This window comes from Glossina fuscipes, unplaced genomic scaffold, assembly GCF_014805625.2.
Source record: "Glossina fuscipes isolate IAEA_lab_2018 unplaced genomic scaffold, Yale_Gfus_2 112, whole genome shotgun sequence".
In the NCBI taxonomy this organism is placed as follows: Eukaryota; Metazoa; Arthropoda; class Insecta; order Diptera; family Glossinidae; genus Glossina; species Glossina fuscipes.
In genome coordinates this window covers 3,631,117-3,647,823 of record NW_023998455.1, presented here as the reverse complement: position 1 = coordinate 3,647,823, position 16,707 = coordinate 3,631,117, and the positions used below count along the sequence as shown (strand labels likewise).

The window sequence follows — 16,707 nt, the reverse complement described above, 5'->3', positions numbered from 1 at the left end:
AAGAAAAAAAAAAAAAAACCGGAAACAAAGAAAAAACACAAAACACTTCAAATAAAAAAAGTTTTGAAAGAAAAAGTTTCTGAAGTTACTTGAAGTGAAGTGAATTGAAGTGAAGTGAATTGAATTGAATTGAAGTGAAGTGTTGTTAAGGTATACATAGAAAAAGACACTTTTTCTCATATATTTTTTTGTTCTTTTTTTTTTGTTTTTCTTCTCTTTTTTTCTTTAATGTGTTTTCTATTTTATTACTCACTTTGTACTAGTAGCCGATTTGTTAATATTTAAATTTTCTACTAATGACATTAGAGAACTATCCAGGTCGCCGGTTAGGATCTTTCCGGTTGTGGCTGTTTGTTGTTGTTGTTGTTGCTGCTGTTGTTGTTGTTGTTGTTGCAATTGCTGGTGATCTTGCATAACGCCACCTGAAGTAACAACATTTGTTTGATTTGCTGACGTTGTTATGCCGGGTTTCAATACATCACCCAAAGCATCAAAGCCTTTTTTTTTATTATGTATTTTAGTTTTATTATTGAGGTTATGTTCGTTGTCGTGGAATTTTGTTGAGAGTAAAGGTTATGTGTGTGTGATTTTTTTTTTTTTTTTTTGGTGGATTTTAAAGCACAAGAGTTTTGTTTTTTGGTTTTTTTTTTGTGAATTTTGTGATTTACAAAAAAATGATATATATAAATATATATAAATTCAAAAGCGTCGTTGTTTTTCAAGTCAAACCAAAACAATCAAAAGAGGAAAAAAAGTCACAAAAAGTGCAACATCCAGTTATAGGCATACATCCAAGTACATCCGCACGCAAACACACACACACACACACACACACACATAAGCGACACACGCACACACGCATGCACGCACGAACACAAATACCCACACACACAAATACCCACACGCACACACACACGCACACAAAAAAAAAAAACAAATACGCCCACGCGTATGAGAGTTTTTTATGCGTTTATGTGTATATATATACATACGTGATAGATATATGTAAAACCCAAAACCGTGACAAAAACCAACAACAAGAAAAAGTGGGGAAATGAAAAATAATTAAATAAATAAATTAAATAAATACACATAAGCCCGTTATATATCGTATTATCGTTTTTACCCGTTTTATTTATTTATACAGTTTTTTTGTTTTTAGTTTTTATTATTTATTATATATAATTTAATTTTTTTTTTTTTTTTTTGTTTCATTGATTTCGATATTTAGTTTTGTTAGATATTTTTTATTAAGTAATTTTTTGTGCCACCACATTATTTGAATATTTTTATATAAAAATATATATATATATATATATATATATATAAATATAAATACATATATATATATATATATATGTATATAATATTATGAAAATTATTTTTTTTTTTTAGTTTGGTTATAATTTCATATGGTTTTTCAATGATTTTTTTATATATATATATTGACATAAAATAAAACATAAAAAAAGAGAGAAAGAGAAAAAATATACATTTACAAAATAATAAATATTTTTTTTTAAATTTTAATTCTAAATTTTATTTTCAATTTATGTGAACAATGAACAGAAGAAATATTATTTACAAAATTAAAAAATTATAAACATACAAACGTTTTTTTCTTTTTTAATTAATTTGTTGTTAGATTGTTTATGAATGCAATGCCATAGCAGAGAGAAAAAGCAAGCAAAAGGATTTTTCGAAAACATTTTCTCCTCTTTCGATATACTTATAACCACCACCGTTTATATCAATCAACTTAGTATACTAGATACAATGGCGTACCCTATCTTATTGAAAATCACCCTAATATATGTTTGAAAGAAATCAGTGAAAAATCGATTAGAAATCATATTTTCAATAATCACTACCGGTTGCTAGATAATTTGATTTCGATTTTTAATTTTTATAATTGAAGTTGAGAAAGAGATAGTTTTATATTTATAATGTTAGCAAGCAATGAGAGAAGTAGCATAAATGAAAAATTGTTTATTCTCTCTTCCTATTGTTTTCTATCTCTAATCGTCTCAAGCAAAAATAACCTGTCACTCAATAAGCATTTTTGTGGTCTGATATAGACATGGCATCACTGTGGACAACCCATATGATTTCTGAACTGAAAGTTAGCTTTCACTTTCACATTGACAGGCGATATTTAAAGTTTTCATAGATGATGGCCTCTTTCGTCTTCCGAAAAAATAGATTCATAAGTGGTTTGCGAACGCACCGGTGCTAAACTCTTTTGTCGCTGGCATGCTACGATTGTTCCAAAAAATATTTTAAAAAAACATGTAAGAACATTACAGTCAGGCAAGGTCGACCATTACACACCCTACACCTATACTTCGTCCTGGGAGTTATTCATTAGTTTTGATAACAATATATCAAAAATTGCACAATATCTTCATGCAAAGATATACCGAGCATGCCAGGATGCCCAAAACATCGCGTGACGATATACGAATTTAACAAACTTACTAACTTACTTCACCATAAGAAAGCTTTAAATTAAAATTTCATTCCCTATAGGGCCTTAGTCCTCTCTTGAAAAACCCTATATATGTGGGGGTCTAAAAAATAGGCCTATGTGATTCCGATTCCTTATCGTTTATACGTTTCGCTACTACGAACCAATTTTTATTGTAATATATTAAAATTTAATTTTATTAATCAAGGCCTTAATGTTCACAAGAAATCTTATATGAAGTGGGGTTGAAGAGATCTACGCATGTGGTTCAAATTGGATCCACTTAATTTTTATGTCAAATTACTATCATGAATAAATTTTCATTTTAAAATGTTAATAGGATTTTTTCGCAACTTTTTTCCTGAGAATCTTTATATGCGGTGGCATTCAAAAGCTAGATCTATGTGGTCCAAAGTTGCGAATAAGATTAATTTCTTTGCCAATTTACTATTATGAACCAATTTGCGTTGAAAATTATAATATATAAAGCATCACTATTTATATTATATGAGAGGGGAATCAAAAATTTTCCCCGCCGGACCAAAGTTCTCATATCAATTTAGAATGAAGTAGAATTACTACTACTCAGTGAGTTTTGTCGAAAATTTTCGGACTTTGCAATTATTTTCCCCATAACAGCTTTTCGTAATAAGTGTTTATATATGCAGAGTGGTCGAAAAAGTAGACCGATCCCAAGCATTTCCAATAGCGCTAGTCCTTAGTTCAAAGTACACCTGTGTACCAGGAAGATATGACAAAAAATTCATATTGAAATTTTATACACTAAAGAGGAACGTACAGATTCAATGGCAAGGTAAGTAAGTGTTCGGTAGTATACAATCGACGCAGCAGGTCATAAAATCAGTTTCTCTTTTGGGTGCATTGATTATTGATTCGAATCAATCAACTAAGGTGAAGACGAAAGTTAACACGTAAATCATTTGATAAGAAAGTGTTCGGAACAATAGAATGGACAAGAGGTTATGACATGAGTTTCTTTCGAACTAATGAAACAGGTACTCAAGTATTCCGAACTGAAATCTCTGAACTGTTAGCTAAAAGTGGGAGGCGGCAACCTTGCTAGTTGATTACCAGACTATACGATTTTTCGTCACGACAATGTACCGACTCCTATAAGTTTTTTAGTAATTTTTTTTTTTTTTATTAATGCGCTTAGGCTTAAGAGTGCTTGACTTATAATACAAAACCGGCTTACATAGGTATACTGCTACTTCTCTTTATGCCTTCTTTCTTGATATGCACGTTTAGCTTCTTAAGAATTCTTGCTCATGCTTTAAAACAGTACTTACTTTATTTCTAGCGTAACCCTTCTGGCCCGTAGCGAATATTTAAGAACGCTTCCCGAGAATAATTTCTAAGATGGATCGAAAAACTATATCAGAAAATCACTGAAAGCATTGTAACCTTGCAATTCTCTTCATAACCAACGTTCAATCAAAGAACTGGTGTTCAAACGTAGATAACGACCTTCCTGTCTCTGTTGGCATTTCAAAGGGATCACTCAACGACATTTTAAAAGAATTTTAAGCCTGACACGCGTCAAACGGCAATGGGTACTAAAAAAAATCGCGTAAAATTAATATATTGATACCTCGGGACCATTTCATTAAAAATTTAACCCAGATCGTTAAAAAATTTAACTCACTGTACCTTCTGGCTATTTGCTAAATTCGAAAGGATTACTCTAAGAACAACGCTTTAACTCGATTGGGATACAAGCTGAATCGTTGAAAGCTTTCAAGCCTATTCCCGAAATCGACTATAACAACAGTTTCGAGGATTAGAAAAAAAGTTGGCCTAAGTGCAAAGTATCTGAGGGAGATCGCTTTGAAGGCGACAAAATGAAATTGAATAGATTTAAACAAAATACAATTAAATTGACCTTAATTTTCAATCTTAGTAGTATGACGGAAATCAATCCAATTTGTTGACAATTTATCTTGATTCAGACCTTATAGCAAAATGAAATTTACGAGAAAGAAGTTGAGATTCAATAAAAATATAATTTTTACGAAAAGAATATTTTGGCGTGATTTTTTTGCCTTGGCATCCGGGCCGAACTAATTTGCATTAAATGAAACCGCCGCGTTGTCTTGAGTAGTGAGTTTACAGCTGTGGCTCAAGTATGCATTTCTCTTACTATCGAGTAAAAAAATCTTTCGATCATAAAATTGCGGCCAATTGACATATATTGAAACCACTAGATCGAGAACCGCAAACCCATCCCTGATCTGCTAGACTTAATAAAAAACAAAGAGGGTAAAATTATTATGCCTAAGCTTTCTGAAAAATTAGGCGGATTTGCGAAAGTAACTTCTTGCACACCCTTTAAATCCGGAAGAAAATCGTGTTTCACACAAGACTTGAACTTGCTCTTCTACCAAAATTTTGAAATCACTTTTTTTCCTTATCTCCTTCAACGTGAACACAGCATTTCGTTATCTAGGAGTTATCTTGTACTAGATTGTTCAGTTTGTAGGTTACAAAAAACAATTTCAATAAGATTCAAAAAATGTATGTTCATTTGTTGATACGGTCCAACCCATAATAGACGCTTTCGAAATTGATTTTCATTCATCATAGTCATTTTAATTTCAATTTTGATATGTTGTACTTATGGACTGAATTTTCACTGTACACAAATTTTGATATTTTGTATTACTTTCTTTTACACGATTTTTTGGGAAAATATTTACAGTTTCGTTGTCTCACGCGATTTTTCAAGATTGAGGAAGACATATCCTTTTAAATTTATCACATGTCGAATTTATTTTTTACATGATTTTTTCGCATGGCTTTCTAAAGAACGTATTCAACCACCGTGTGAAAAAATAATTGGTTTTTTTTTTTTTTTTTATTCGGATAATCGAAAAAATGAAATTTTCCTTAAATTGAATCTAACCTCTAATTTTTGCTTTACTTTCATTAGACGCATTCGCAAATTGGGAATTGACATTCATCATTCATCATCCACGGCACGCTAGCTCATGATTAGCTCAAGCATTGGAAAAGTGCTTTCGACTTACATTTTTAAATTTTTAGTTTCTCGCAAGAAACTTTCATTAACTTTCAAATATTCCGCATAAAATGTAAATACATTGTACTAGGCACATACGTGTACATATATATGTATTATTAAAACTAAGAGTGATATTTAAAAAAAAAAAAGAGATTCAAAAACATTTCGCTACAGGAAAACATTATTAATAATTGAAACAAAAACAACTGAAAAAAAAAAAAAATGAACAAATCTTGAAACAAGTGAACAAATCATTGGAAAATAAATGAGAAAGTGTATTAGAAACCATATACAACAAAACATAGAATTAAAAAACACAAACAAAACAAAACAACGAATTATTTAGGATATCATTATAATGTTCGTCTACCATACATAAAAACGGTACACAAATAGAACGAAACGGAAGAGAAGCGTAGACAAGTACTTGGCAACATTTTGGCAATAGGGTGATGATGATGATATATATATAACAAAAAAAAAAAAAAAAAATTGGAAAAAATAAATATCAACATTTCACCTGGTGGCGGAGATGTTGGTTGATTAGATGACATACTAGTTGTCATAAACAGATTCGAATTGGTAGTCGTTGACGACGTATTTTGGATGTTGGTAGAGCAGATAGTAGGAATCATTGTGGTATTGTTATTGATGGTTGAGGTTGTGGCGATGGAGTTTGCTGATGTCGTAAACAAAGTGACGATATTGGAAGTGGTGTTGATGGTATTGGTGGAATTTGTGGTAATATTAAATAAAGACTGGGGTTCCATTGAATCAAAAAAGGGATTTGGTAATGCTGCTCCTTCAGTTTCCATATATAAATTTAAAAATGTGTTTTTTTTTTAAGCCAACAATTTTTCGGCGATTTCGTTTTTTTTTTTTTTTTTTAAAAAAAAAAAAAAAAAGTAAAAAAAGAACCAATAAAAATTTGTTTTATAAATAAATTATAAAATAATAGAAATTATTTCAAAATATCAAAAAAAAAAAAGCCATTCAAATTATAATCAATCTTAAATGCCAGACTTGATCGTAAAAACTTAATTTGTTTAGTATAACAATCCCTCCTGCTTCAGAAAAGTTCCTTGAATGTAACTAAACTCTTTTTCTCGTAGGTATATTACACAGGTAGAACTATTACATAAAGGCAGTTAAACAAGTCCATGGGGATGCGAGGGATGCCTATCATATGTGGGCATGGCAGGGCGTCAGGATGCGCAAAAAAGTTGCGCATCTATAATTGCAATGAATAAAAATGGCGAGTTTCGATCCGAAAAACATTTTATATCCGCTAATAAAACTTTGCAAATTTTTTCATTTGCAAAATTCAATTAGCCCATAAAGTATATATATATATATCAAAATTTTAAAATCGAAATCAACCATAACGTGTCTATCCGATATTAAGTCCAGTTTTGCTTTTGCCCGTCGTGAAGAAACTGCCGATCGCAGAAATTAAGATATTCACTTCAAATTGGGGAAAAATATTGAAAGTCTCACAAGCACGTCGCTATTGAAGACCGGTCTATCGAAAAAAAATAAATAGATCCATTGCTCAAACGCTCAAACTACAAACGTACCTGTTCGTGTGTCCGTGGTAAATAAGCGCTCAAGCTGCCTTTCAAGATACTGAAAACAGTCAGTCGAAGAACACGTCTACGACCCTACATAAATTTAAAAAGCTCCGTGTTTCAAAATTAAAAAAAAAATAAAGTTTTTTGATCGTTACTCTAGCAACTCACAGCAAATAAAGCGCTCAATACTTCCCCCTATATTCTACGAATGGTTCTACGGTATAAGTGCCAATATTTGCCAGGCCCATCCACTATAGTAGAATATGGATTTTTTTTTAAAGTAGTGGGTATAAAAAATTGGTCAGCAACCGAATATAATCGAAATTTATGTTTTTTAGGTTTTCTAATTAATTATTAATAGGGTTTATAGAAATCGCTCCAAAAAGAGGCGTACGTCCTTTAGACTTTTCGCTTGTAGCATTTACTTGAAACCGATACACAGTTGTGCTAATCCTGCCTGCCTTTAGTTGTTCTCTCAAAGAATCTTTTTCAATACCGGGCGTTGTTATGCTAACGCTACTTGTTCTAAGTTTTTCTCTTAAAGAATCTTTTTCTTTACCGATCGTAATTATGCCAATCCTACCAAAGTTAAGTTTTTCTCTTAAAACGACGCTTTCAAAACGGGCCAATCCGCTTTATTTTTTGACTTAATATTTTCAGCGGAACTAACAAGACAATACCCGGAATATCGAGGTACTTAAGAATGTTCAAGTTTAGATAGAGATGAGGCAACAAAGTTGGCCTATTTACTTATGGATCTCTAAAACTAGATGGGAGGAATAGGGCCTAGATTAAGCGTTTAGGGACAGAAATATATGTCATAAAGATCACAAAATTGAATGAGCTGCTGACTAAGCCGAGTAAGCATTTTAAACAGGTTAAGGGGATATACGCTTTACTTCGAATCCGTAAGACAAGGACGACTTAATTCAATAGGTTTGAAACATGAATTTACCTAAGAAATCTAATAATAATATTAAAGTTAAACCTTATCCTAGAAACTAAGGTCGAAAGAGGATTTTTCTGCAAAAAGTTGCAGAATCACTTTGCGGGGAACAACTCTTTCCTATGAAATGCTTGAAAAATAGGAGATTTCCATTGCTTAGAGTACCTCATCTGCTCTTTTCTCTTTCTTTTTCTTCTTTCTTTTTTACTGTTTATTTTAATAGTATGTATAGTTGGAGAAATTTGTTAGATTCTCTTTGAAACCGCATGCTGTTAATAAAGCTGGTTTAGTATTATATTAAAAAATTTTCGACAAAAAAAATCATGTAAAGTAAACAATGTAAACAAACATTCAAACAAAAACTACAAAATGAAACCAAAAAAAAAAAATAAATAAATTCAACGAAATTTCGAGAATGTAATTAAATAAATAAACAAAAAAAAAAAAAATATGTATTTAAATAGATGTGTTGTCATTAGAAAAATTTTTCAAAATGCATAAAATTTTGTGTACAAGTTTTTATAAAATGTTTTATTTATTATTAGGAAATAACAATTCATTTAAACAAAGGCAGTGAGTAATAAGGGAGAGGAAGTTTTCAAAATAAAGTTTCGAGAAATATATATATATATAACAAACAACTGTTTCTCAAGAACATATTAAATAAATAAGACAAAAAAAAGGATAAATAATAATACAACTTACCGGCCGGTTCGGTATTACCAAAGACCGATGAGAAATTACTATCAGAGACAAATGCGTTGGCGGCCGCCGAAGGTACTGAAGAACCATTGAAACCTGAAAATGGTTATATACAAAATTCAAACAAATATATACTTAAAAATTATGGTTTAATAAGGAAATTTTCTCAAAATTCATTATTGGCAATAAAATACTAAAGGAATCGATTTAAAACATTTTTCGTTAAGCTAAAATTTCGAAAAACCTTCAAATTTGTTGCAACCATCATCATGGGATGGCATTCTTTGTGATTTTGTCAAAACATTTGCAACGCGAAGAGCGAAGAGCCTTTTTGATCTAAATCGGTTTAAACATGTCCGTCTGTCCGTCTGTTCGTCTGTGCAATATCCGTCGTAAACCGTCCTCGATGTAAAAATAAAGTTTTCGACATCAAGTTCGGCAGAAACATTGGAACTGCTTGCACGCAGGTTGTCTAAGGACGCACCTACAGTACCACCTAAACTGAGAACACTTCTGTTTTCAAAACGAACAAAAAGTTGCTTTTTCACTCCTTAGTCATAAACTACAACAGATAAATCTGCCAAAATTTTAGCGTTTATTCTATGGGCGACGCTGTAGTATGTGTGCAAAAGAAAAATGAAGAAACTTGGTCACGTCTTGTTTTTTTTTCTTCAGTACCTTTATAACGCGCAGAAGCAGACTTCGTAAATCTCAAAGGAGTTTCAATTCATATTCGGAGTGCACCTTTGTGTGTCCGTCTGTACGTCTATTCATGCGCCCGTCTGTACCCAGCTGCGTGATATCTGTGGTAGACATTGAAAATATCTCCTATAAATTCTCAAAAGAATTTGAAAATAACCTAAAACCAGTCAAAAGACATGCCTACAGCGTGCTCATACGCCTATGTGAGAAAAATTGTGAATAATTTTGCTTGTTACTCATTGGGCAGTGCTACACAGGCATTATAAAAACTTCTCTCCCCTTCAGCCGCGTCCAACCATTAATTTAGTTCTTTTCCTCTTTTCAGTCTTTTTCACGATGATGGTAATCGGTATGAAAGATTAGGTCACCATCGAATATAATTTGCTTCTTAGAGAGCAATACCAATGCAGATCGAATAGATTGAAATGGATCGAGTATAATTCTTGACAAGTCCAATGTTTCGAAAACTTTTTCTGCATTAAATCAATTCCAAGCTTACTTATCCATATATAAGACGAGGAAGTTTGGTATGAAAAAAGAGATACAAAAAAAACTTAATATAAAGAAATTCCTTCTGAAGTAAAAAAGTTAAAGAAAAAAATTAAGAAAACTAAAAATTGTGCTACCATTATTATGCATCCAAATATTATTAGCACCTGTGGCAGCTGCTGCACCAGGGGCATCAAACATATCAGCAAAGGGATTACCCAATTGTAATAAATCATCTGAAGCCTTCGTGGCGGAGCCAGCAGCAGCGGTGGAGCCAGCTGTACCTGGCTGAGCCGTAGCAGCACCAAACAAATCAACTATCGGAGCACCAGCTCCCGTAGCTGGTGGTGACGATAAGAAAGGATTTGTTAATGCGGCGTTGGCACCAGCACCGCCGCTGGTGGGCGATGATACTTTCGACTAAAACGATATGAAAATAAAATTAATTTTTTTTCTTTTATATTCAATTTCATATAACTAACTTTATATTGATTCATGGCCGCTTCTTCATCAGCCAATGCCTGAGCTTTTAACTGTTCATCGATGCCGTTGCTATTATCAAATTTACTAGAAGCCGCAGCTGAACCGAAAGCAGTGCTAGTAGTAGAGAGGGCAGAGACAGCGGATTTAAAGTTCTTTTGGTTGCTATTTGTATTTGATTTTTTTTTTATTTTTTTATTTTTTTTTTTTATATATATATTTTTTTTTTGTTTTTTTTTTTTTTTGCAAAACGAACACATTTAAGAATTGAAAAATGATAATATTAAAGCAAAGATATATATAAACAAATAATGACGCAACCAAAATCACATAAAGGCAGGATTTATTCGGGTAACAGAGCGTTTTTTATTAATAAGAAATTAAAGTATGTTAGACGGAAGAAATTAAGAAAAAGAAAGCGATAAATGAAATAAAATAAATAATGAATAAAATAAAATAAAATACTCAAAATTTCATGGAGTTTTTTTTCAAAAATATATTTACTTTGGACCACAATTACCAACCTGGCTGATTGAGTCGGTGTATTGGCAGCAGATACTTTACGTCCTTCCAAAGCAGCCAAATGTTGTTCTAGAGCATCCAGTAATGAGCTGGGTGCTTTAGTTAAATCCGGAATATCACCCTTATCAATACCGACATTCTGAAATTATATATAAAATGAGATCCTTTTTGAAAACTATTCATTTCTCCCTTCCAAATAGAAAACCATTTGCGTTTGTCTAATGATGTGACCGTCTAAAATCCTTTCTTTTTTTTCTAACACTGCAGCATGGTCCCAAAAACTAGTTGTCTTCGGCAAACATCAATTTTTTTCCACATTCTCTAATTCTATTTACATCATACACCAGTTGCGGTACAGGATAACACCCGCAAGAGCTGAAGACTGCCTCTTCTATTATTTTATCGATTGGAAATTGTTCTGAATCTATCGAAGTTTGTACGTCCATCTATCCGCCTGATGTCTGCTCATGCATTTGCCAAATTGATCAGAGCAGAAGTGTGTAGTGGAGCGTAGACTGAACAATTTTTGGGTTTTTTGCTCTTTACTCGGAAATTATTAAAGTTCAAAGTTTTCCACATTTACTTAACGAAACACTCTACTCTGTAGGTCCAAAAATTGGACCATTCGGCCATGCCCGCACAAAGTTATGGGTAATTAAATTAAATTTTTTTTTTTAATTTTACTCTTTTGAGATTTTATGCTTATTTATCATAAGGCAAACACAAGACAGAATGTTTCAAACCATTTTATACACTCCTCAAATGAAGAAATATTATCTGCGTAAAAATAGATTAATTTTAAAATGACTACCGTACACACCGAGATTAATTCTTTCTTAATAGCAAAAAAAAAAAAAAAAAATCTGGACAAAAGGTCCTTTTAATTGGGCAATTATTGTAAGAGTCAAAGATAATTGTAGTTAGCAAAATTCTTGGACAGACAGACATGCATATTGAGAATTACATGAAAGCGGAATCAAAATGAAATTTATCTTTAACCCAAATGCCAGTATTTTCAACTACATTTTTTTTTAACTTTTTCTTTTCTGGCTGATCCGCTGATCAAGATTAGACTTTCCTGGGAGTCCAAGTCAACCAACTATTATTCACTTTCCAGTATCAAAGCTTATATTGTAGAGTTACAATAACTAAATCAAATTTTACATGGTCTCAAAAAAATCAAACTAAATCAACTTCGAAGGTCAAGTTAAAACCATTAGGGGAATTTTTTCTTTTATTTGAAAATTTTTAATTCATTTGAGTTTATTTTTATTCCGAGTAGATTTGTTTTATTCACTGTCACACACTACTCGCAAGAATCTAATTACGATTGCAAAAGTTCAGATTGCTTAGCAAAATGTTAGAATAAAGTCTATTGTGATAAATGAATTAATCGACGCTTACCTCCGCCACTTTTAAAAATTCGCCAACACGATCCATACGCACTAGAAATTTTTTATATAAATCCAAAGCTTCGCGAGCATGCTTTTTATTCATATCGAAATATTTTTCCAATAAATTTATAATGCCGTCATTGTAACAAGCAAACAAACGTATGAGATCACGAAACAATAACATAAACGACATATTAATGACACCTGAAAGACAAACGTAAAAGAGAATCGAAATCGAATTACAATTCAATCGCATGATAATAGGTTATCCAAATAGCAAATAAACAAACATTGATTCCCAAAATCAGTTGATTTTAAACACTTATTACTATTACATTACATCTTACGCTATTTGTATTAAACGACGATATATTAACTTTATGCGGATGTGTGCGGATAAATATATATCTATATATGTCTATATGTGTATATAGATCGATCGATATAATAAGAACTAGATCTATCTCAATGCTTACATCTGGACGAACTATGTATATCAAGGATATATATCTATATATAGATATATAGAGATAATACTAGAGATAATAATAAATCAAAGATCTGAAAGGATTAGGTTAAGCAAAACTATTGAATGTTCTTGTGAAAGTCATGTTATATAACTTGTTCAATTGTGACACACCTCGTCCAAATAGGGAAAGAGCTGGGTTCGATAAGCCCCGCAATTGTAGCGAAAGCTATGGAATTTATAGCATGTCATCTGCGAATTATTTTCGCCATAACTTGCATTTTCACTTCACATTATTTATGTGAAAATACATCGACAGGTTTCATCTTTTGGTTTATAACTTTAAAAACCTTTAGACTTCCAAGATCATATTAATCGATCCATAATCTTTTTGTTTGAAAATATCAAAGTTGCATTTATGACGAGAGAGAGAGAGCGAGAGAGAGACAATCGTATATATATATTGAGGAACTGCATTTGTCGTTCGACCGTTTTACATAGCATTATATAATTAATATTTACCATTTGTTAAATCATTGGCCTGACAATCGAATTCAAGTAGCGCGTCCAATTGAGCCTGTAACACTGGCAGGGTTTTCAATAATTTATCAGCATTCATGGTACGCAATGAACCTTCTTCTTTTCTGCAAAGCATAAGATTGGATACAAAAAAAAAAGAAAAAAATGCACAATTCAAACTTGAAAAGTAAATATCCTTTAAACACACAAACACACTTACCCACGCTTAACTTTACAGAAATCAAACGCCATAGCACGATAAGATAAAGATTTCTCATTTAAATATTTAGCATAGCGTCGTATAAACGGTGACATATCATAACCTAGATTGTGCGAAACACAATATTTCGTACATATATTATATACATTTTAATTTAAATAAAGGAAATTAAGAAAAAACAGAAAAAAAAAAATTATAGAGAAATACTTCTTAAGGAAAATGTTTTTTTTATTTTTTTATTTTTTTATTTTTTTTTAATTGACATTTAGTATAACTGGAAATTATTTGGCAAAAATTTACATAGAATCATAATAATAATAATAAGAACAAGAAAACTAAAAAAAAGCTACAACAAAGATACTATGAAATTGAACTAAGGAACTACATTAATTTGTTTAAAATGATCTAAAAGAATAGATTTCGATTTACTCACCCATTCTTCCACCCGGTACCGACATGCCACCATCTCGTTTTAAGCATATTTTACATTATCAAGACGGAATTGTTTTTTGTTTTTGTAAGCATTTTTTTTTTTTAATATTAATTTTTTTTTGTTTTAATATAATAAATATTACAAAATAATATAGTTAACATTATATGTAAGTGAGTTGTAATAAGAGAGTAGAACGGGGTTGGGAGAGAGTTTATTATACCGTTAAAGTTACACAGAACGATTAAAGCATAAAAACAAAAAAAAAAAATGTTTATGATTTGTTGTTGATTGAAATGTTTGATTGATATAAACGAAACGAAACGAAAAAAAAAAAAAATTAATTTCAATTAATTTATTACCAAACAACAAAACAACAACAAATAGAAACAACAAATTATAGCATATATATATTTTATTACATGTAAAATAAATTAAAAATTAAAAAGAAAAATGAAAAAAAAGAAAAGAAAAGAAAGAAAATTTCATAAAAAAAAGCATCTATTGTTACCATAAAGAATAAAAATTAAAAAAAAATAATAATAATTAAAAAAAGGGAAGTAAAAACTCGGTGAACAGTGAAAAAAACAAAAAAAATTGGAAAACAAAAAACAGAAAATTTAAAGATTACATATTTACATAGAAGAATAGTAGTAGTACTAGTAGTCACTGTCGCAAAATCTATGATTGCAACATGGATTTCAGAATTTTGTTTACCTTGTACTCCGCCTTTGTCCAGAAAGTTACTTAAATTAAATGTGGAATTTGATGACGCTAAATACTGCATAAAACGCTGCGAATAAAGGAAGAGACGGAAGAATTTTATAAACACATAACACCGACATATACACAAGTGTAAGAAGAAGCATTGATTACCTACCTCATTCCCATACGCCATTAAGTGATGTGTTGTTATTAGAGCCTTATAGACCACCACCCAGTTGGTATTTTGTGATCGCTCAATAAGTAAGTTGGCCAAATGCGGTATCGAGACATTAGGCTCATTTGTGCAATGCACCAGATCTTAAAAAAAGAAATTTAAAAAAAAGTCCTTACTAAAAGATTGAAAAAGATGATCATACGATCAAAACAAAATAAATATATTATTATTATTCTTATTGTTATTGTTACAGTTTAATCGGATCAAAAAAAAAAAAAGACAAATGCATACATAAATTCCAAGACTAATTAATACATAAGAACCTAGAAGAATAAGTCGGGAGAAAGTCGAGAGAAAGGCGGGAGCGCTCAGCATATATCCTACACCCTATACCCGGTTCGCTCAGTTCAGTTATTCATTCGTTTCGATAATAATGCCCCAGAAATTATACACTGCTTTGATGTAAAGGCAGTGAGAGTGAGCCCAACGCATCACTCTGCGTGATCCAAATTTACCAAGTAATTTACTTTCTTTCCCTTCATAAAAATGTAGAGATTAGACGAACTTTCTCTCCGTACAAGTGCTTGCTTTTGAAGATGTCTCAAAAACTTCACTGACGAAAAGATTACACAGTTTATGGGGGATCTACGATTATTACGATAAGCGATGTAGGAAAAGCGGCACACAACGAGATGATGGAAATAAAATTTTCCAAAATAATAGATAAAATATACCCATGGGACTGGAAAAGGTTATAGGAAATCTTTCAAATTTATATCGAAGACATGGTATGACATAAATTTATTATTGATCACTATAAATAGCGAAATTAATTAATTTGCTACGTGAATATGAAACCGGAATTTGCCCATATGTGATTTTAATGTTTTTCTTCCGTACTTATCTGATGGATTGCGAGACTAAATAGTTTATAGTAGGATAATATTCTGTATTGGATGGAAGGAGAAGAATACGGTCACTCATTGGTTTCAAAAGCGCGGTGAAACGATTCATACCAAGATCGATTTGAAACATTCACTGTTCAGAAAACGAGTGACACCAAATCCAAAAAGCCTGCCCAAGATCATTCGTGGATCCATTTTCTACTGGAAAGCGTTAGCTGATGCGGTCTACTCTAGTCAAACTCGAGTTCTTCCAATTATCGCATGTGTTCGCGTCGGTAGCAGAAGCACTGGCTGAACAACTCTTCACTTCTTACGAAAATGTATGCAAATGATTCGATGACTGATTTAGTTACTATATCTTTTTTTGTCGTGCCATCTACGAATTGTCGGATAAGTGGAAAAAACATAAAAGCCAGCATCAGAGAGCACTTTTCTATTGGCCGTTTAACACACTTCTTGTAAATATTGTTTGTAGCACTTTTTTTGTTTTCAATACCCTACATCACTTGTGATGAAGAGTCTGTTAAGTTTGTGCGTTCGGTGATATCGCACCCAGAAGGACTTTAGATAGACTCTCCTTGTATCGTAGCTTGTCTATCCATCTACCCGTCTTGTGTTCAGTCTAGATGTCTCAATTTTCGAAATATTTTAAGGAAATTTGATACGTTAACGAGCTTTGGCCCAACCACTATTGAAAATGATATGGATCGGATCCCTTTTTCGACTACTACCCATATAACGCCGCATTTTGAAAAGTCGTTTTAAAAAAAAAAAATTTGAAATTTTTAAAATTAGTAAATTAGCTTGAATCGAATGGAGCAATTTTTTGAACCTCTCTTGCCGTATAACCGTTCCTAACGAAACTGAATCTTTATACGACAATAATATTTAATACTTCTTAATGAAAACGGGTGCGTAATAATAATTTAATATAAAAATTAAGCTTGGGTCACGTAAGTCTATTTTTAGACCCC

General features: G+C 31.6%; 1 protein-coding gene across 14 annotated transcripts in view; it reads right to left on the bottom strand.

Moving 5' to 3' along the window:
* The window catches only part of LOC119639091 (phosphatidylinositol-binding clathrin assembly protein LAP), a 34,891-nt gene that overhangs the window by 5,157 nt on the left and 13,027 nt on the right, over positions 1-16,707 (bottom strand). For 3 of the 14 annotated variants that reach the window (XR_005247527.1, XM_038036276.1, XM_038036285.1), the window contains 12 exons: positions 14,829-14,971; positions 14,666-14,741; positions 13,952-13,984; positions 13,519-13,621; positions 13,302-13,423; positions 12,324-12,517; positions 10,922-11,058; positions 10,400-10,562; positions 10,055-10,337; positions 8,730-8,822; positions 6,028-6,309; positions 254-497 (listed from right to left, as the gene is read on the bottom strand). Coding sequence is in view for 13 of the 14 variants with exons in the window: in XM_038036276.1 (XP_037892204.1) it covers positions 254-497; positions 6,028-6,309; positions 8,730-8,822; positions 10,055-10,337; positions 10,400-10,562; positions 10,922-11,058; positions 12,324-12,517; positions 13,302-13,423; positions 13,519-13,621; positions 13,952-13,984; positions 14,666-14,741; positions 14,829-14,971 (1,873 nt within the window). In the remaining variant the exon portion in view is untranslated. The remainder of the gene's footprint in view (positions 1-253; positions 498-6,027; positions 6,310-8,729; positions 8,823-10,054; positions 10,338-10,399; positions 10,563-10,921; positions 11,059-12,323; positions 12,518-13,301; positions 13,424-13,518; positions 13,622-13,951; positions 13,985-14,665; positions 14,742-14,828; positions 14,972-16,707) is intronic. The other 11 variants (XM_038036284.1, XM_038036279.1, XM_038036280.1 and 8 more) reach the window with 11 other exon arrangements.